The sequence below is a fragment of the Saccopteryx leptura genome, chromosome 2, assembly GCF_036850995.1.
Source record: "Saccopteryx leptura isolate mSacLep1 chromosome 2, mSacLep1_pri_phased_curated, whole genome shotgun sequence".
In the NCBI taxonomy this organism is placed as follows: domain Eukaryota; kingdom Metazoa; phylum Chordata; class Mammalia; order Chiroptera; family Emballonuridae; genus Saccopteryx; species Saccopteryx leptura.
Genome location: NC_089504.1, coordinates 325772538 through 325793726, shown reverse-complemented (window position 1 = coordinate 325793726; position 21189 = coordinate 325772538). Strand labels below are relative to the sequence as shown.

The following is a 21189-nucleotide window of genomic DNA, read 5'->3' as shown; positions in this document are numbered from 1 at the left end:
TGATGAAATCTCTCACTGTCCCACTTCATCCTGCCGAGAGCATGAACACCCCTTTGTCCAGCTTATGCACATGGTACATGCTCCCCAACTGTTTGTCACTTAACAGCCATCTAGGTTATGAGATCGACAGTCATGGTCACATTACCTGTGCTCAAGTCACTCTTATTTCACTTACTACCCGAGTAGTGATACCAAAGGAAAACCTTAAAGTACTTCCTTTAAGTGAAAAGATGGAAGTTCTCAAATTATTAAGAAAAAGAAAATTATACATTGAAATTGATAAGATCTGAGGTAAAAACAAATGTTCTATCCATGACACTATGAAGAAGGAAAAAATTTGTGCTAGTTTAGCTGTCTCACCTCAAACTTCAAAAGCTACCGCCACAGTGCATGATAGGGCTGAGTTAGGGTGGAAAAGGCATTAAGTCTTTGGGAAGAAGATGAATAGAAAATGTGTTCTGACTGACAGCAGTATGTTACTCCAGAAAGCACTGAGTCCATTCAACTTCAGCAAAGATGCTCTGAAATGAGTGACACCAAGCCACTGACTACAAGTAAGGAATGGTGGTATAAATATAGAAGTAGGTTTGTAAAATATAAAAATTACTAGAGAGGCTTTATCTGCCAATTACTAGATAGGCTTTATCTGCCATATTTCCAGCAGCTGAAGGCATTGACTAGGGTACTACTACCTGTAGTTTCAGGCATCCACTGTGGGTCACAAAGCATATACCCTGTGAATAAGGAGGGACTGCTATTACACAAATATTGATGGTAGCTGTACTTGTAATAGCCAAAATCTGGAGAAATGGGACTTATATGCAAGGTATTGTATGTCAATAATACTTTAATAAGCCAGGTTTTTAGAAAAACAGATGAACAAATAACTGACTTAAACTGAGCAAGACGACTCGTGTTAGCAGTGAAGAAGAACGAGAAGCAATTTACTCACTAGTCCATAAACACAGCCCCAGAAGATTCAAGAACTAGCAGTACTAGACACTTCCAGAAGAGGAGAAAAAGGCTAAGCTGAAAACAATCAACACACCAGATCCTCCGCTTTACTTACTTAAACAGAAGTTTAAAGGTTTATCCTTTGAAAAGAGTTGGCATAAAGTCTCTGAACAAGGCAGGCACCAGACACAGTTGAGGGCATAACATTAAAAAACAGAAATAAGCTGAAGTTCACAGATCAAATGCTGAAATCTTCAGGATACCCACCTCCTATAATGTTGGCAGCCAGGCTAAAACTGGAAGTCCTCTAGCAACTATGACCCCATGAAGAGCAAAGCTCTAAAGATACTGACACTGGAGGTTCCCATATGACCCAGATAGATGACTTAAGAATGCAAGCCACAGACAAAGAGCCCTGTCTAAACATACAAAGCTTCTAATCAACTTTTGAGTACCTTCCTTTTTTTTTTTTTTAATTAAGTAGGAGAAAGGGAGGCAGAGGGACAGACTCCCACATGTGCCCCGACGAGGATCCACCCGGCAAGCCCACTAGGGAGTGATGCTCTGCCCATTTGGGGCATTGCTCCGTTGCTCAGCAACTGAGCTTTTCTTAGTCTGAGGCAGAGGCCACGGAGCCATCCTCAGTGCTCGGGGCCAACTCACTCCAATCAAGCTATGGCTGCAAGAGGAGGAGGAGGGAGAAGGGAAGATGGAGATGAAGAGGGAAAGGGAGAGGGACGGAGGGAGGGGGTGAGGGAAAGAAGGAGAGGGATGGAAGGAGAGGGAGAGAGAGAGAGAGAAAAGTGAGAGGGGGAAAGGTAGAGAAGCAGATGGGCGCTTCTCCTGTGTGCGTTGACCAGGAATCAAACCCAGGACATCCACACGCTGGGCCAACACTCTACTACTTTTTTTGTTCTTTTTTAAGTGAGAGAAGAAGAAACAGAGAGACAGACTTCCACATGAGCCCCCACCGAGATCCACCCAGCAACCCCTGTCTGGGGCTGATGCTTAAATTAACTGAGCTCTTTTTAGTGCCTGAGGCTGACGCTCAAACTGAACAAGCTATCCTCAGCACCTGGGGCCAATGCTCAAACCAATCAAGCCACTGGCTGCAGGAGGGAAAGAAGGAAAGAAGGGGAAGAAAAAGGGGAGAGAGAAGCAGATGGTCATTTCTCTTGTGTGCCATGACTGGGAATTGAATCCAGGACATCCATATGCTGAGCTGACACTCTATCCACTGAGCCAACCAGCCAGAGCTGGGTACCTTACTTAAAAAAAAAAAGTCAACAGGAAGCACAGGATCACCAAATATCTGAGGAAAACATCTAACATGTTATACAGAGTTTAAAAAAAAAGAAAAGAAGAAACTTGGAGGATACAGATTATGCAGGAAGAACCCTTAAGAACATATATGAGCCCTGGCCAGGTAGTTCAGCTAGAGTGTTGTCCCAATACACTAAGGTTGTGGGTTCAACCCTCAGTCAGGGCACATACAAGTGTCAACAAATGAATGCACAAATAGGTGGAACAACAAATCCAAGTTTCTCTCTACCTCCCTTCTTTTCTCTACCTAAAATTAACAAAAAAATTTAAGAACATATATGGACTAGAAGTATTCAAAGAAAATTTGGAAACAGCCCAAGTGTCCATCAGTAGGTGAGTGAATAAAAAGTTGTGGTACATTTACACAATGAAATACTACTTGGCTGATTAAAAGAAGGAAATCTTACCCTTTGTAGCAGCATGGATGGACTTGGAAAGCATTATGCTAAGTGAAAGAAACCAGTCAGAGAAAGAGAAGTACCATATGACTTTATTCATATGTGGAATCTTGAAAACAAAAGGAACTAACAAGCAAAATATAGACAGAGCCATAGAAATAGAGCAGGCTAACAGCTGTTGGAGGGGGTTAAGGAGCTGGGGGGTGTAGAAGGAGTGAGCAAAAAAGGAAGAAAAAACTCATGGACACTGACAACAGTGTAGTGATTGCCAGGGGATGGGTGCTGGGAGGAAGGTGTAGCAAGGTAAGTGATGAAAGGAGTCTTGACTTGGAGTGGTGAACACACAATACAGTGTATAGATGATGCATTGTAGAACTGTACACCTGTAACCTGTATACTTTTATTAACCAGTATCATCCCAATAAATTCAATGAAAAGAAAAAAATACTCAAAAGAGGGGTTTGAAAATAAAGCTAAGGGCCTGACCTGTGGTGGCGCAGTGGATAAAGCGTCGACCTGGAATGCTGAGGTCGCTGGTTCGAAACCCTGGGCTTGCCTGGTCAAGGCACATATGGGAGTTGATGCTTCCAGCTCCTCCCCCCTTCTCTCTCTCTCTGTCTCTCCCTCTCCTCTCTAAAATGAATAAATAAAAAAATTAAAAAAAAAAAAAAGAAAATAAAGCTAAGGAAATTGTCTTAGAATATAGAATCAAAGAGAGAGAAGATAAAGAGATAAAACTGGAAAAATGTAAAAAAGAAGAGAATAGTCTAATATCAAATAATAGGCCTTCCAGAAAGAGAAGAAAATCACTTAAAAAATATTTTTTACTATTACTTATTGATTTTAAAGATAGAGCAAAACATCAGTCTGTTGTTCCACTTATCCATGTATCCACTGGTTGATTTTCACATGTGCCCTGACTGGGGATCAAATATGGAACCTTGGCACATCAGGACAATGCTCTAACCAACTGAGCCCCCAGGCAGATCTAAGAAAATAATTTCAAGAACATTTTCCAAGACTGGAAGATATGAGTTTCCAGACTGGAAAGGCCCTGCAAATACTCTGCAAAATGAATGAAAACACATTTACACCTATGGGCAGCAACATGAAATTTCAGAATTCTTTAGACAGAAGTTTCCAGCTTCCAAATGAGAGGGAAAAACAGTAAGATCAAGAATCAGAATGGCTTCTGACTTATCAATAGCAATTTTGGAAGGTGGAAGGTAATGGAATATTCCATAGAATTCTATATGCAAACAGTTGATCGTGATGAATGTCACTGTGATAATAGAATAAAAATATTTTCAGCCCTGGCCAGTTGGCTCAGTGGTAGAGCATCAGCCCAGTGTGTGGATGTCCTGGGTTTGATTCCCGGTCAGAGCACATAGGAGAAGTGCCCACCTGCTTCTCCACCCCTCCACCTCTTAATTCCCCTACCTCTCTCCCTCCCTCTCCCTCTTCCTCTCCTGTAGCCATGGCTCGACTGGAGCAAGTTGGCCCCGTGCACTGAGGATGGCTCCATGGCCTCCGCCTCAGGCGTTAAGAAAGGTTCAGTTGCTGAGCAAAAGAGCAATGCCTCAGATGAGCAGAGCATCGCCCCCTAGTGGGCTTTTCAGGTGGATCCCAGTCAGGGCACATGCAGGAGTCTGTCTCTATGCTTCCCCTCCTCTCACTGAATAAAAAAATTATATAAATAAATATAGTTTCAGACAAGCAAGTTCTAAAAAAGTTTCTCTCTATGTACCCTTTCTCAGCAAGCCACAGGAGAGTATCCTTTACCAACATAAGTAAATAAGACAAGAGAGATTCTGGAATATGGAGAAGATCCATAGAAGCAAGAAGCTAAGGTATCCCCAGGAAATCCCAGCTGGGCACAGGAGAAGGTGAACAGTCCAGATTAGAGCAAGTCAGAGGCTCGAAGAGTGACTTCTTTAGGAAGACAAATTGGCAGAATTGCTAATACAACTGAATATCCTGAGGGGAGATTTGACAACCAGAGAAAATTTGGGGGTTGAATTACTGCAGAGAAAACAAACAAAAATGTAACAATTCTTAACTCTAGAGAACAAAATGGTGTGTGGTAAAAGAAAAATAATCATAGTATATACATATATTACTCATCTCAGCTGTGAACAGTGTTTACATAGGCATAATAATGTAAACACTGACTACTGATCTAACCAAATTACAATATAATTATAAAAGAACAAGAAAGTGTGTATGAGTCTAGTAGGAACGAGATCTAAATCCTCATTTTCTTTCTTTTTTAAAATTTTATGGGCCTGACATGTGGTGGCACAGTAGATAAAGCATTGACCTGGAATGTTGAGGTCACCAGTTCAAAACTTGGGCTTGCCTGGTCAAGGTACATATAGGAGTTGATGTTTCTTGCTCCTCCCTTTTTTTTCTCTCTCTCCTCTCTAAAATTAATAAATAAAATCTTATTGATTGATTTTAGAGAGGATGGAGAGAGAGAGAAACATCAATTTGTTGTTCCACTTATTTATGTATTCATTGTATGTGCCCTGACAGGACTGAACCCACAACCTTGACATATCAGGACAATGCTCTAACCAACAGAGCTACCCGGCCAGAGCAATCCTCATTTTCATGAGTCAATAGACAATTCCTAAAACTGAAAACTCAAGTAGAAACAAAACATGTTAGAGATATAAAAATAAATCCTAATCCTATGGATTCCAAAAACAAAACAAAACAAAACAGAACAAGATAATTAAAAATTGTTTTGGGAGAGTAAGTTATGGCAAGGGGGCAACAGCACAGCCAGGCGAATCTGCTTTTTTTAAGAAGCTTTGTAGAATTATTTGATTCTTTAAATTATATATATGCACAACTTGGATGAAAATTTAAAAGAGAAGGAAAAAGTCCAAGGTGAACAGAAAAGCTGGTTAAGATAGGAACAATTTTAGGAACTAACGTGAAAACAAAAACAAAAAGCCTTAAATGTACATAATATATTCCGAGAATATTACTTATATAGAAAAGGAAGATTCAGGAAAAAAAAGACCTTTTAAAGATTAAAAAATATGACTGCAAAAAGAAAAAAAAGAACTGAAAATCAAACTAGAAGTCTTTCAGAAGATAGAAAAAAAATCACAAAATGATGGGAAATTTTAGAGGACAAACATAAGAGACACAACACTAATCCAGGTTTACTATCTAGGAGAGAACAGAGAAAATGGAGGCAAGGAAATTACTAAAGAATAATAGATTCGCCCTAACCAGGTAGCTCAGTTGGTATAGCATCCTCATAAGGCGCAGAGATTACCAGTTCAATCCCTTTTGGGGCACATGCAGGAACAGATAGATGTTCCTGTACCTCTCTCTTTCTCCCTCTCTCTCTCTAAAATCGATCAATAAATTATTTTTCAAATTAGATTTCCCAAAATGAACAACCTATCTTCAGACTAAAAGGCCCCAATGAATGAAAAAGGACCCATCTCTTCAGGCAATTTCAGAAAATCAAGAATAAAGGAAAGATTCCAAACATATCCAGAGAGCAAAAACAAGTCACCTACAAAGGAATGTGACTCAAACCATCAACTACCAGTTCTCACTGACAACACTCAAATGATAGAAGACAAAAGAGTGTGTTAGGAAGGCTGAATACTAGTCCCCCAAAGATGCCTACATCCTAATCCACAGAACCTGTGAATGTCACCTTCCATGGCAAAAGAACTTTGTAGATGTGATTAAGCTAAGGATCTGAGATGGGAAGATTATATTGAATTAGCCAGGTGAGCCCTATGTAATCACGAGGCCCATTTATAAGAGGGAGGCAGTAGGGTCAGTCAGAAAAAGAGAGGCTGCCTAACCTGTAGTAGCACAGATGATAGAGCGCCGACCTAGAATGCTGAGGTCGCTGGTTCAAAACCCTGGGCTTGCCCAGTCAAGGCACATATGACAAGCAACCAATGAAAAGCTGGAATGAAGCAATTATGTCTCATACCCCCTGCCGCATAAAATCAACAAATAAAATCTTTTTTTAAAAATTAAAAAATATAGCCTGACCAGGTGGTGGTGCAGTGAATAGAGCGTCGGACTGGGATGCAGAGGACCCAGGTTCGAGACCCCGAGGTCACCAGCTTGAGCGCGGGCTCATCTGGTTTGAGCAAAAGCCCACCAGCTTGAACCCAAGGTCGCTGGCTCCAGCAAGGGGTCACTCAGTCTGCTGAGGGCCCGCGGTCAAGGCACATATGAGAAAGCAATCAATGAACAACTAAGATGTTGCAACGCGCAATGAAAAACTAATGATTGATGCTTCTCATCTCTCTCCGTTCATGTCTGTCTGTCCCTGTCTATCCCTCTCTCTGACTCACTCTGTCTCTGTAAAAAACAAAACAAAAAAAACAAAAAAAAATTAAAAAATATAGCCTGACCTGTGGTGGCGCAGTGGATAAAGCGTCAACCTGGAATGCTGAAGATGCCAGTTCAAAACCCTGCACTTGTCTGGTCAAGGCACATATGGGAGTTGATGCTTCTTGCTCCTCCCCCTTTCTCTCTCTCTCTCTAAAATGAATAAATAAGTAAATAATTTTTTAAAAATAAAAAATATAAATAAAAAAGAGGCTGGAGTGATAGGATTGCTGGCTTTCAAGAAAGAAGAGAGCTGTGAGCCAATGAATGCAGGCAGCCTGGAGAAACTGGAAAAGACAGGACACAGATGTTCTCCTACAGCCAGAAGCACAACCCTGCTGACAACTTGGCTTTAGGACTTCCAACCTCAAGAACTGTAAGATAATAAACGTTGTGCCATTTGTGTGCTCAACTTGTGGTACTTTGTTGCAGTAACAAAAGGAAACTCAAGGTGGTACTTTCAAATTCTGAGGAAAAGTAACTTACTATTTTTTTCTTTCTTTTTTCTTTTTTTGAATGACAGGAAGGGAGATAGAGACAGACTCCCGCATGTGCACCGACCAGGATCCACCCTGCAAGCTCCCAACCAGGTGATGTTCTGCCCATCTGGGGACACTGCTCCATTGCTCAGCAACCAAGCTATTTTAGTGCCTAAGGCAAAGCCATGGAGCCATCCTCAGTGCCTGGCCAACTTGCTCAAACGAATTAAGCCATGGCTGCATAGAGAGGGGCAGGGAGAGAGAGAGAGAGAGAGAAGGGGGAGAGGGAGGAGTGGAGAAGCAGATAGTCAATTTAGCTGTCTGCCCTGACCAGGAATCAATCCCAGGACTTCCACACGCTGGGCCGACGCACTACCACTAAGCCAACCAGACAGGGCTGGAAAGTAACTTTCAACCTAGAAATTTATAGCCAATCAATTAAAATTCATCAATGAAGAATGAGGGCAGAGAATTTTTTTTTCTTTTATTTTTAGAGAGAGAAGGGGGAGACAGACAAACAGGAAGGGAGAGAGATGAGAAGCATCAACTCATAGTTGAAGCACCTTAGTTGTTCACTGATTGCTTTCTCATATGTTCCTTGACCGGGGGTCTCCAGCCAAGCCAATGATCCCTTGCACAAGCCAGCAATCGCAGAGTCTTGTCTATGATCTCACGCTCAAGCCTGAGACCCTGTGCTCAAGCCAAATGAACTGGCACTCAAGCCGGTAACTTTGGGATTTCAAACCTGGGTCCTCAGCATCCCAGGTCAACACTCTTCCACTGCACCACTGCCTGGTCAGGCGAGGGCAGAGAATTTTTAAATCTACAAGAACCCAGATAACTTACTCTCTGTGAATGTCTGACAACAAGTTGACAAATCAAACTGAGATAAAGGAAGACAAGAGAACCAAAAAAGAGTAACTCCATCCTAGAAGAGCAATGAAGGGCAGTCCCAGGAGTACAATGATGCTCTAGTCTCAGACAGCAGCCAGTTCAAACTGGAAAAAATATAACAGAAGAGAAGGCATGATTTAAAGTTTGGGGAAAAAATAATTGAGATGATAAAACTGAGCTAGCTAGAGGGCAGGGGGGAATTAAAAGCCTAAGGAAAAAAAGGAAGTAATAAATTAATAGTCCAAATGTGAAGTGAACTAAGCCATAGCATGATTTTATGCAAATGATAGAGGGTAATAAGAGATTTACTTGAACTAGGAACTAGGAACTTGAACAAAAGTAGGAACATTCTCCTTTGAGTGGCCTAGGAACTGGGAACACAAAGGGGAAAGAAAAGTAATTTTTCAGTTCTTCCCTGCCTGGTATTATACCTTATTTACATGGTAATAACACTGTAAATACAGTTTATTGGTTTTCAACTCCTAGGGTCAACATATGCAAAAGGCACTGAAATCTTTGTTGCAGTTGCAGGGCAGAATGTAAAACTGTAGTGGAAAAAATATGAAATGACTATTTCCTATCTTACCCTCAAAATTTCTACCTCCTCCCCTATTCCTCATTAGCAATTTATAAACTTGGTTTTCTACTTCAAAGAAAGCAGAACAATCAAAAGAAAATTTTTACAGACTCCTACTTATATGTCTATACAGTATCCCTCTACCTGTCACTGTAGTTCAACTGTCCACACTGATACCAAAGGCCACCCTTGTGCAATAGAACCATTTCCAATTACCTACTCAAGTACATCACTGCAGTAGATATCCCTCCTTTCCTGCATCTTCATTGTTTCCCTGTGGATCCTTCTTATCATGCTTATCTCAAAAACAAATAGCCCTGGCCGGTTGGCTCAGCGGTAGAGCGTTGGCCTGGCGTGCGGGGGACCCGGGTTCGATTCCCGGCCAGGGCACATAGGAGAAGCGCCCATTTGCTTCTCCACCCCTCCCCCCTCCTTCCTCTCTGTCTCTCTCTTCCCCTCCCGCAGCCAAGGCTCCATTGGAGTAAAGATGGCCCAGGCGCTGGGGATGGCTCCTTGGCCTCTGCCCCAGGCACTAGTGGCTCTGGGTCGCCGCAGAGCGACGCCTCGGAGGGGCAGAGCATCGCCCCCTGGTGGGCAGAGCATCGTCCCCTGGTGGGCAGAGCATCGCCCCTGGTGGGCGTGCCGGGTGGATCCCGGTGGGGCGCATGCGGGAGTCTGACTGTCTCTCCCTGTTTCCAGCTTCAGAAAAATACAAAAACAAAACACTTCTTTCTTGACTCCACATCCTTCTCCATCTAATGTCCCACTTCTCTGTCCTCCATTAAAGCAACATCCCTGCAAAAAGTTATCGATGCTCACTGTCTCAAAACCCTTTTCCCTCATGAACCCATTACCTTCCACTCCATCAAGCTACAGATGACCACCATGTTGCAAAATTAAATGTTCAATACTCAATCTTTGTTTACCCTAACCTGTCAGGCACATTCTCATCTTTTATCCCAGAGAATAAGTAAATAAATTGAGATATAAACAAAGTATTTAAAATTACAGAAAACAGAAATAGAATGAGAATGATTAGACAAAGGATTCGTCCTCCTGAATGCTTTTATACTATTTATCATATTCATGTATAATTTTAATAAAATGATTTAAGAATCGATTTTAAGACATAAATAACAACAGAGTAGAGCCTGACCAGGCGGTGGCGCAGTGGATAGAGCATCAGACTGGGACACAGATGACCCACATTTGAAACCCCAAGGTCGCCGGCTTGAACACAGGCTCATCTGGCTTGAGTGCAGGCTCACCAGCTTGAGTGAGGGGTTGCTGGCTTGAGTGTGGGATCATAGACATGACCCCATTGTTTCTGGCTTGAACCCAAAGGTCGCTGGCTTGAAGCCCAAGGTTGCTGGCTTGAAGCCCAAGGTCACTGGCTTGAGCAAGGGGTCACTAGCTCCTGCTGTAGTCCCCTGGTCAAAGTACATATGAGAAAGCAATCAATGAACAACTAAGGTGCCACAATGAAGAACTGATGCTTCTTAACTCTCTCCCTTCCCATCTGTCTGTCCCTATCTGTCTCTCTCTCTGACTCTGTCAAAAATAATAATAAATAAAAACAGAGTAAAGTAGTATCTTATGCAATATGGTTAGGTTCTAAAGTCTAAAGTCTGAGCATAAAGCAAATATCAAGTTCTGACAAAATTACATTAAAAGTCCCTAAATTACCCATAAAGTTCAGCATCATGCAATCTCTCCACAAATTCAACAGTCAGTTTCTACCCCAAACACTAGACTAGAGTATGCAGCTACTTCATTGATTAAACAGATGATTGTATTTAGGGATCATGCTGTACAAAGAGCTCATGCTGTAACTTGGGGACAGAGGGTGTTTGCATGCTATAACTTTCATAGTCTATCTGATGGGAATTATTCAGGAACTTGATATTTGCTTTATGTTAATTGAGAGAGCACTGAAATAGATGTATGTGAATTTGTCACCTAAGGCAACTAAGTAATTTGAAAAGGGAGGAGCTCCCTGATGATATTGGTTGCCTATGGCAGTGGTCAGCAAACTCATTAGTCAACAGAACCAAATATCAACAGTAAAACAATTGAAATTTCTTTTGAGAGCCAAATTTTTTAAACTTAAACTATATAGGTAGGTACATTTCTTATCGAGGTAGCACCCGCATGTGGTGTTATGTGGAAGAGCCACACTCAAGGGGCTGCATGTGGCTTGTGAGCTGCAGTTTGCTGACTAGGGGCCCTATGGGATAGAGCAGTGGTTCCCAACCTTTTTTGGGCCACAGACCGGTTTAATGTCAGAAAATATTTTCACGGACTGGCCTTTAGGGTGGGATGGATAAATGTATCACGTGAACGAGACAAGCATCAAGAGTGAGTCTTAGACGGATGTAACAGAGGGAATCTGGTCATTTTTTAAAAATAAAACATCGTTCAGACTTAAATATAAATAAAACAGAAATAATTTAAGTTATTTATTCTTTCTCTGCGGACCAGTACCAAATGGCCCACGGACTGGTACTGGTCCGCGGCCCAGGGGTTGGGGACCATTGGGATAGAGAACTAGGTGGTGGGGGTACAACAGTAGGAAGGAGGATTCTATATAGTTGTTAGTATCTTTTGAATTTTGAGCCATGTAAATTACCGCCTACTTAAGTAAAATCTAAAAACAAAACAGCAACACTATCAAGACTCTGAATGTCCATGACTTATTCAGAATTTTAAGTTATTGTTTACAATCTCTATTAGTCCTGAGGTCAACTTAGCATTAAAATTTTGAGTCTATTCAAGTAAAAACAGTTAAGGGGCCAAGGGAAGGGCCACAAAGAGATGACAGAATAAGTATGAACTGTAAGTGGGAAGATCAGGGGGAGAAAACAATATGTAATTTACTAATAATGGAATTTGTTTTTACACTCTTAGGCAAGTAAAAATTCCAACACTGTCTCTATATTTATATTACATTATACTGTGTTCTTGAATTTTTTTTTTTTTTTTTTTTTGCTTATGGGAAATATCAAAATGTCAACCATTGTTTCTATTAAAGGTCTTTAGTGATATTGCATTTTGGACCTGTAATGAAACATGGTGCTCACTGCAGTCTGTAATGCACCTCATTAAATACATTAATAACATGCATTTCACTAAAAGGTCAACTTGTTATGGCTGAAGTTTGGCTTTCCTTTAATCACTTCATTTAAAGCTATAGAGCAAACTCCTGAAATAGATAGTAGAGAGTGCCTGTTACAGAAACGCTCTCTCAATCCCCCATCTATTCAAATCAGTTATGCTTATTAGGAAATCATTGTTCATGTTTTTATGTGAAATAATGGTATTGTGATTTTTTAAAAATCCTTTTCTTTTAAAGATACATGCTGATTTACTGATAAAATGACAGGATGTCTGGTATTGGCTTCAAAATAACCCTGAAGTAAGGGGAGAGTTAATATAAGTAGAACTGAAATAAGATTGGCTGTGAGTTGATTACTTAGCTGGTAATGGTATATGAGTTCACTGTACAATTCTGTCTACCTTTATGCAGGTTTGATATATTCCATAATGAAAAGTTCTGGCCCTGGCAGGTTGGCTCAGCGGTAGAGCGTCGGCCTGGCGTGGGGGGGACCCGGGTTCGATTCCCGGCCAGGGCACATAGGAGAAGCGCCCATTTGCTTCTCCACCCCCCCTCCTTCCTCTCTGTCTCTCTCTTCCCCTCCCGCAGCCAAGGCTCCATTGGAGCAAAGATGGCCCGGGCGCTGGGCATGGCTCCTTGGCCTCTGCCCCAGGCGCTAGAGTGGCTCTGGTCACGGCAGAGCGACCCCCCGGAGGGGCAGAGCATCGCCCCCTGGTGGGCGTGCCGGGTGGATCCCGGTCGGGCGTGCATGCGGGAGTCTCTGACTGTCTCTCCCCGTTTCCAGCTTCAGAAAAATACAAAAAAAAAAAGAAAAAAAAGAAAAAGAAAAAGTTCTAAGCCCTAGCTGGTTGGCTCAGTGGTAGAGCACCAGCCCAGCATGTAGAAGTCCCGGGTTCGACTCCCAGTCAGGGCACACAGGAGAAGTGACCATCTGTTTCTCCACCCCTCCCCCAACTAACTCCCTCATATCTCTATCTATCTCTCTCTCTCTCTCTCTCTCTCTCTCTCTCTCTCTCCCCCTCCCACAACTATGATTTTAGCAAAGTTGGCCCTAGGTGCTGAGGATGGCTCCATGGCCTCATCTCAGGCACTAAATGGGCAGAGCATCACCTGATGGGGGCTTGCCGGGTGAATTCCAGTCAAGGCACATGCAGAGTCTCTCTGTCTCCCCACTTCTCACTTAAGAAAAAAAAAGTTCTAAATAGCTCATGCTATTAGAATTTTCCTTAAGTAACTTGCCCTCTTCCTTATAGATCATTGCTACCACCATAAAAGATCTGCCTCCTAATACTATAGAACTTTTTAAAAGAACATCAGAGAAAAAGCTAACCTCGATAAATGGTTTTGTGCATAGAAAAATCCCTTAATTTTGCTAAGGTTACTTCATGACTTATCACTTATGCAGCTACTAAAATATCAAAAAATTACTTCACAGCTCAAAAGTTAATTACCAACATATAATAAACACTCAAGGTGACTGGGGGCTAAAGGTATACTCACAAAAATTAGGGGATATTTCAAAATAAATATGAGGCAATAAAATATTCCCTAATTTTTGTGAGCAGTTGTACAGTATGTGTATGTGGTGGAAAGAGATGTTCATTTAGTTTCTGAAAAGGAGAGTTTTAGGTACTGAAGCTGCAAAGACATGCTCAAAAGTTTACTCTGGCTAAAATATAGCTGGAAGTCTGCTGTTTTAGAGGTTACTGTTAGGGTTATGAGAGTAAATGACAGTGCCAAGGAGAGAATATATCAAGAAAACATCACCTGAGCCTGACTCGGCGATGGCACTGTGGATGGAGCATCGAACTGGGATGCGGAGGACCCAGGTTCAAAACCCTGAAGTCACTGGCTTGAGCGCAGGCTCATCTGGTTTGAGTAAGGCTCACCAGCTTGAATCCAAGGTCACTGGCTTGAGCAAGGGGTCACTCAGTCTGCTGTAGCCCCTTGGTCATGGCACATATGAAAAAGCAGTCAATGAACAACTAAGGTGTCGCAACAAAGAATTAATGTTTCTCATCTCCTCCTTTCCTGTCTGTCTGTCCCTATCTGTCCCTCTCTCTGTCTGTCTCTGTCACAAAAAAGAAAAAAGAAAAAAAAAAAGAAAACACCACCTGAGCCCTGGCTGGGTAGCTAGTTGGTTAGAGCATTGCCCCAATATGCCAAGGTGGCTAGTTCAATCCCCAGTTGGGGCACATACAAATATCAACCAGTGAATGTATAAATGAGTGGAATAACAAATCGACGTTTCTCTTTTTCTCTCTCTCTCTTATCTTTCCTCTCTAAACTCAATCAATAAAATTTTTTTTTAAAAAGAAAACATTATTTGAGAACAGGATCCTAAATGCAATGAAACTTACATTGGGAGGAAAAAGGAAGAGTCTAAGATGAGAAGAAATCAAAAGGAAGGAGAACCCAAATAGCATCTACTGTAGTGTCACCAAAGCTAAAAAAAATATTTCAAGGAAAGGTGGAATGTTTCAGGGAGGCAGTGTTTGGCAACTAGGAAATCTCTGCTCACCTTTCTACAGACATAAAAGGCAGAAGCTGAACCAGAAGTGTGATAGTTGAATATAACAGTACCTCTATTCCAAAACAAAGTTAATGTAAATTATATAGGGAATATGAATACAATTAAATGTCAAAAAGCACTGAAGACAGTGGAGATGATAGGTTGTTACAATGATGACCAACATTTGCATAGCTGAACACTGCCAAATGCCTCTTTGAGCAGAAAAAAATAATACCCATTCCTAACATTTATGATATGCTGTGTATCAGACACTGTGCTAATGCTTTATATTATGTCCCTTAATCCTCACAACATTTTTAAAATTTTTTTAAAGATTTTATTTATTCATTTTAGAGAGGAGCAAGAGAGAGAAGGGAGAGAGGTGGGGAGGAGCAGGAAGCATCAACTCCCAATGTGCCTTGACAAGGCAAGCCCAGGGTTTGGACCCAGTGACCTCAGCATTCCAGGTCGACACTTTATCCACTGCGCCACCACAGGCCAGGCCTCACAACCTTTTTATCACCATTTTAGTGTGATGTTAAGTAACTTGACTAGGTCACAGAGATGGAGTCTAAACCCAGGCATTCTGACTTTAACCACTGTAAGACGAAGCAAACTGAAAAGTGACTTAATTGAAGACAATAAGTTCCAAAATTTGTTATAACATCAGTACAAATTCAGCCTATGTTCTACACCAGCTTTTATTGCACAGAATAAATTCTTCATCCAGAGTAATGGTGTCAACACATTTTTCTTATACTCTGTTTACTGAGACAGGGAAGCATATAACATATTATGTCATATTGTTATAAGAACGTTGGAAACAAACAAAAATTAACTACCTATCAGAAGTACAGAAATTCTGGTTAATACAAAACTCCCCACTCTCACATCTTAGAATATGTGATACCAAACAAACATTCCTTCTCCTTTTTCCACCATAACCCATCCTGTCAGATTAACTGGAATTTATCAATGAGACAAAGAGGCACTTGGTTAAATAACATTAAAATAGCTAAAGAAACTAAATTGTATCCAAGAATAAAAATGCATCCATTGTGCCTGACCAGGTGGTGGCGCAGTGGATAGAGCGTTGGACTGGGATGCGGAAGACCCAGGTTTGAGACCCCAAGGTCACCAGCTTGAGCGTGGGCTCATCTGATTAGAGCAAAGCTCACCAGCTTGGACCCAAGGTCACTGGCTTGAGCAAGGGGTTACTCGGTCTGCTGAAGACCCATGGTCAAGGCACGTATGAGAAAGCAATCAATGAACAACTAAGGTGTCAAAAATGAAACACTGATGATTGATGTTTCTCATCTCTCTCTGTTCCTGTCTGTCTGTCCCTATCTATCCCTCTCTCTGACTCTCTATCTCTGTAAAAAAAAAAAAAAAAAAGCATCCATTGTATCTGATACTAACCCTTAAAATACCAATATTTTAAGATGATTCAAAAGAAAAAGGAAGACTCAAGCAAGAAGAGTAACAAAATGGAAAAGGCCTTGAGCAAAACATTTCAGACATTTAATCTATAATACATCAATCTAGTCACATTCCAAGGAAATCCAGGAATTAAAGTACCTAGGGTATTAAAAATAGCAGAAAAATGCTCTAAAAATATCAAAAATTTTGAAAACTGACAATCTATCATGTATTTAAGGGAGGAAGGGGGAAAAGCTGGGGGAGGGGATACAAAAGACCCACTCTCACAGTATCTGCAAGGTTCCTGAAGGGTTAACCAGGCCTTTCACATAGGAAATAAGACTTCAAGTATGGCAGGACACACAGTCTAAAGACTAGACTCGCCTGACCTGTGGTAGCGCAGTGAATCAAGCGTCGACCTGGAACACTGAGGTCGCTGGTTCGAAACTCCGAGCTTGCCTGGTTAAGGCACATATGGGAGTTGACGCTTCCTGCTCCTCTCCCCCTTCTCTCTCTCTCTCTTTTCTCTAAAATGAATAAATAAATTAAAAAAAAATAAAGACTAGACTCTAGGAAGTAATTCCTAATTAAACTGAGCATTCTCCTACATGGAAGGTTCACAGAATCCCCTTTCCTAGAAATCCTACATTTCTCTTTTGAATGGTTTAAGATGATTCTCCCTAAAGGCAGATACCAAAACAGACATCCTTTGCAGGTCCCTTCCAATCCTAACTTCATGATAAGATAAAAATAAATTGTAAAGAACAAATGAAAACACTAAGTCTCAATATGTAAATGACGAATAGTGACTCTAACCACAGTGCCCTAGTTCCAAATCTTCCTCTAACACAGTCCTTTGGCGCCACTGGAAACACAGGCACACAGCATGCAGGAGGAATGAGGTCTAAAGGCAGAAAAGCTGGAGTTTTCTCTCTGCCATGCTCTGTAACTTTGGGCAATGTGTTGTCTCTGGGTCACAGTTCTCTTGTCCATTAAATGAGGGGACTTCATAAATTCCTTTTCTGTTCTAAAATTTCTGTCCTTCATAGTTCAGCAATTCTCTTCCAAAACATTTTCCTCTTTCTGCAATCATCGTCCTTCCTCATTCTATGCAACCCAAAAGAAGATATGAATAAGATCTTAGCATGTTCTAGAAACCTCCTAACAAAAAAAGGCATCTGAACTGAGTTTAATCATTCCTTCCCTCCCTTTTGTTATATAACAGTAGATTTTCAAAGAGTGTTCTCTGAACATTAAGAGAAATAACTCAGGGCCCTGGGCGGGTAGCTCAGCTGGTTAGAGCATCATCCTGACACGCCAAGGTTCTGGGTTCTATCACTGGTCAGGGCACATACAAATATCAACCAATGACCTGACCTGTGGTGGCACAGTGGATTAGGCATTGATTGACCTGGAACACTGAGATTGCCTGTTTGAAACCCTGGGCTTGCCCGGTCAAGGCACACACAGGAACAACTAACTACAAGTTGATGCTTCCCACTTCTCCTCCCCCTTTCTCTCTCTCTCTCTCTCTCTCTTTCTCTCTCTCAAATAAAAATAAAACAATGACAACATGAATAAATGGAAAAACAAAATTGATGTTGCTCTCTCTCTCTCTCTCCCTTCCTCTCCTTCTAAAAATCAATAAATAAAAATTTTTTAAAAAAAGGTAACTCAGAAAGCCGAGGAGAGCGGGAGGAGGCAAGTAAGAAGAAAGCAGAATAGACATGACTCAAGCAACCAATCTATTTCAATCAAACTTATCTTCATTTGATAAAAGAATTACACTGCTATTTTTTTTTTTTTTTTTTTTTTTTTTTAATTTTTCTGAAGCTGGAAACAGGGAGAGACAGTCTGACAGACTCCCGCATGCGCCCGACCGGGATCCACCCGGCACGCCCACCAGGGGGCGATGCTCTGCCCATCCTGGGCGTCGCCATGTTGCGACCAGAGCCACTCTAGCGCCTGAGGCAGAGGCCACAGAGCCATCCCCAGCGCCCGGGCCATTTCCGCTCCAATGGAGCCTTGGCTGCGGGAGGGGAAGAGAGAGACAGAGAGGAAAGCACGGCGGAGGGGTGGAGAAGCAAATGGGTGCTTCTCCTGTGTGCCCTGGCCGGGAATCGAACCCGGGTCCTCCGCACGCTAGGCCGACACTCCACCGCTGAGCCAACCGGCCAGGGCCTACACTGCTATTTTTTAAGTTAAAAACTACTATTTTATACCATATGATCACTAAAACCACATATCTTCAATTCTGTGGTTCTGCAAAGTATCCCTCCCCATATGACACAGATATTCTTACTATTTTTTAGGGCGCTGGCAAATTCTGGGCCACCTTTGTCCTTGAAAGTAGGGAAAACATCTGGTTGAGGAAGCTGATTGGTAGTCAACAGAGCTTTTTGTAGTTTGATCCTTCCTTCCAAGAGCTGGTCCCACAGTGCTGAGAAAGAAAAAAGATTCCATACTTTAGTTATATATTCTTTCTGGGGACAGGAAATCACGCCAGTCTCTAAGCAGCACAGCTTTATCACAGTTTCATGCCTTGGAAACACTCTATTATAGGAAAACATTCAGTATCTTGGAAGCAAATATTTGCTACATGAGAGAGCATGCTAAAGCCCCAAAAGGAGAAAACACTCTTCAATCTTTCACAGTTGCCCGAAGTACTAGAGCAGAACCAGCTAAGCTGCTCAGTGTAGAAATGGCTGGCTAAGCATAGAGGTCTGGGGCTTTAGGCTTCTAGGGAAGCGGGGCATGTCACAAACTAATTGGAGAGAGCGAATAGCCAAAAATAAACAAACAAACAAAAAGAACATCAAATGCAGACACTTGAAAAACAAGCAAACAGCACACGATGTACAAACCTATCTGGTTCTTCACAGCTCTGCCTTTCTCCACTTCCTCAGAAACTTTGGCACTGGAGAAGGTCATCACCACACCATCATCTTCACTGTTCCTGTCTTCAGCCCTGTCTTCCTCACTGACACCCTTGAAGTCTTCTTCACCATCCCCTTCTTCCATGCCACTCTCCTCCTCTTCATCTTCTTCTTCCCCACTGCTATCAAGGTCATCCATTCCCTCGGTAAATTTTTCAAAGTCACTGATGTTGTGGATACGGAAGCCTGGTGTTTTCCTGGAGCAGCTTCTGCTTCCCTTCCTCCAGGCCAGACTATTATCCTCATCACCAGCACACTCCTGTTCCTCAGCAGCACTCACAGCATCCTCATCGGACTCCTCCAGACTCAGTCCCTCCAAATCATCATCTCCAGATTCTTCCTCATCAGATATTTCCTTGTCTAAACAAGAGAGAGAAAAAGGCAAAAATGGATGTTACCTTGAGACAAATATAAGGCCATAGTTTTCACTTCATCTAAAAGACTATAGCAGTTATAAAAAAATTTTTTAATTTATTATTGGACATTGTACTCAATTCAATAAATATTTGTCACGTTTACTATCTCTAAAATAGTAAGGGAGAAGGAAAGATGAATAAAACATGAATTCTACCCTAATGAAATGTTCTAGTGGGAAAGACCCATAAAACTATAATATAGAAAAGACTTAAAAATGCTTTGACAAAGTTTAGATAACCCAGAGAAGAAGGAAATTTTAACTGTGGGAGAAGTGAATTTAAACAAAGCTATAAAGAAGAGATAGCAGGACCTTGAAGAATAGTCAGATTTCAACAGGTGTGAAGGAATTACTAGTTTTCCCAAACCTGCATCTAAAAAAATATATAGATGATTATTAACTATTCCAAATGTACAATCTCTCTCACATAAGTATACACTATTTATTATATACTTATTAAGCACCTATTATGGTTGGCTCAGTGTTAGAGCATCGGCCCTGTGTGTACATGTTCTGGGTTCAATTCTGGTCTGGGCACACAGGAAAAGTGACCATCGGCTTCTCCACCCCTCACCCTCCCCTCTCTTCCCCTTCAGCAGCCGTGGCTCAAACAGTTCAAGCAAATCAGCCCTGGGTGCTGAGGATGGCTTCCTGGAGCCTCCGCCTCAGGTGCTAAAAATAGCTCAGTTGCGAGCATGGCCCCAGATGGACAGAGCATTGATCCCAGATGGGGGCTGCCAGGTAGATTCCGGTCAGGGAACATGCAGGAGTCTGTCTCTCTAACTTCCATCCTCTCACTTGGAAAATAAGAAAAAAAAAAATTAATTAAAATAAAAGCACCTATTATGAGCCAGGTACAGAAAAATGCTAAGGAATAACTAATAGAATGTGATAACTATGAGAAGGGGACATAGACTTGTGGGAGTGGTGGATATGCATACCAATAATTATGTTACAGTGTCATTAGTACATTACATAGAGAAGGAACCACCTAACTCTTCTGGAAAGGTGAAAGACGGCTTCATGCATTGAAGACATTATAATTTTACTTACAAAGCATAAGTAACAGCTGATCAGACAAAGGGGAAAGAAAAGAGAAAATAGCATATGCAAAGGCCCAGCACCATAAAAGTAAACTACAGTGGAGAATGGTAAGACATAAGCCTACAGAGTTGCGCAGTTACCAAATCAAGAGGGTCTTACCTTTAATGAGAAGGAGTTTGGACTTGATTCTATAGTAAATGGAAGTTAGTTAAGGTTCCTGGTTTTACTTACCCTCAGGGTATCACTTGATTAGGATTTTTACTGTTTATCCTATCTCTTCCATGGTAGAATATAAAGGTCCCATGTACAGCAAACATAATTATTAGACAGAGGGAACAGCTACCAAGAACTTTCTTCAACAAAATAAAGATTTTTATGAAAATGTGAAAGACCATCAGTACTTCTTTTAAAAACTATATATAAGTTCAAGACATAAAGAAGACTGTCAAAAATATAAATACAATAACTAAATACAAAGTTCTTTAAAGATATTCCATTTCTCAGATTAAGAAACATTCCTGCCTGGCCTGTGGTAGCGCAGTGGATAAAGCGTTGAGCTGGAATGCTGAGGTCTCCTGTTTGAAATCCCAGGCTTGGCCGGTCAAAGCACATATGAGAAACAACTACTATTAGTTATTGCTTTCCGCTCCTCCTCCTCCCCTCTCTCACACTCCTCGCTATAAAGTCAATAAATAAAATCTTAAAAAAAAAAAACATTCCTACAGATTACTAATTAAGAGTAC

The 21189-nt window shown here is 41.5% G+C and overlaps 1 protein-coding gene across 2 annotated transcripts in view; it reads right to left on the bottom strand.

Moving 5' to 3' along the window:
• The window catches only part of AATF (apoptosis antagonizing transcription factor), a 182749-nt gene that overhangs the window by 158086 nt on the left and 3474 nt on the right, over positions 1-21189 (bottom strand). For both annotated transcript variants that reach the window (XM_066363221.1, XM_066363220.1), the window contains exons 3-4: positions 18916-19347; positions 18354-18491 (exon numbers count right to left, since the gene is read on the bottom strand). In XM_066363221.1, coding sequence (XP_066219318.1) covers positions 18354-18491; positions 18916-19347 — 570 coding nt within the window. The remainder of the gene's footprint in view (positions 1-18353; positions 18492-18915; positions 19348-21189) is intronic.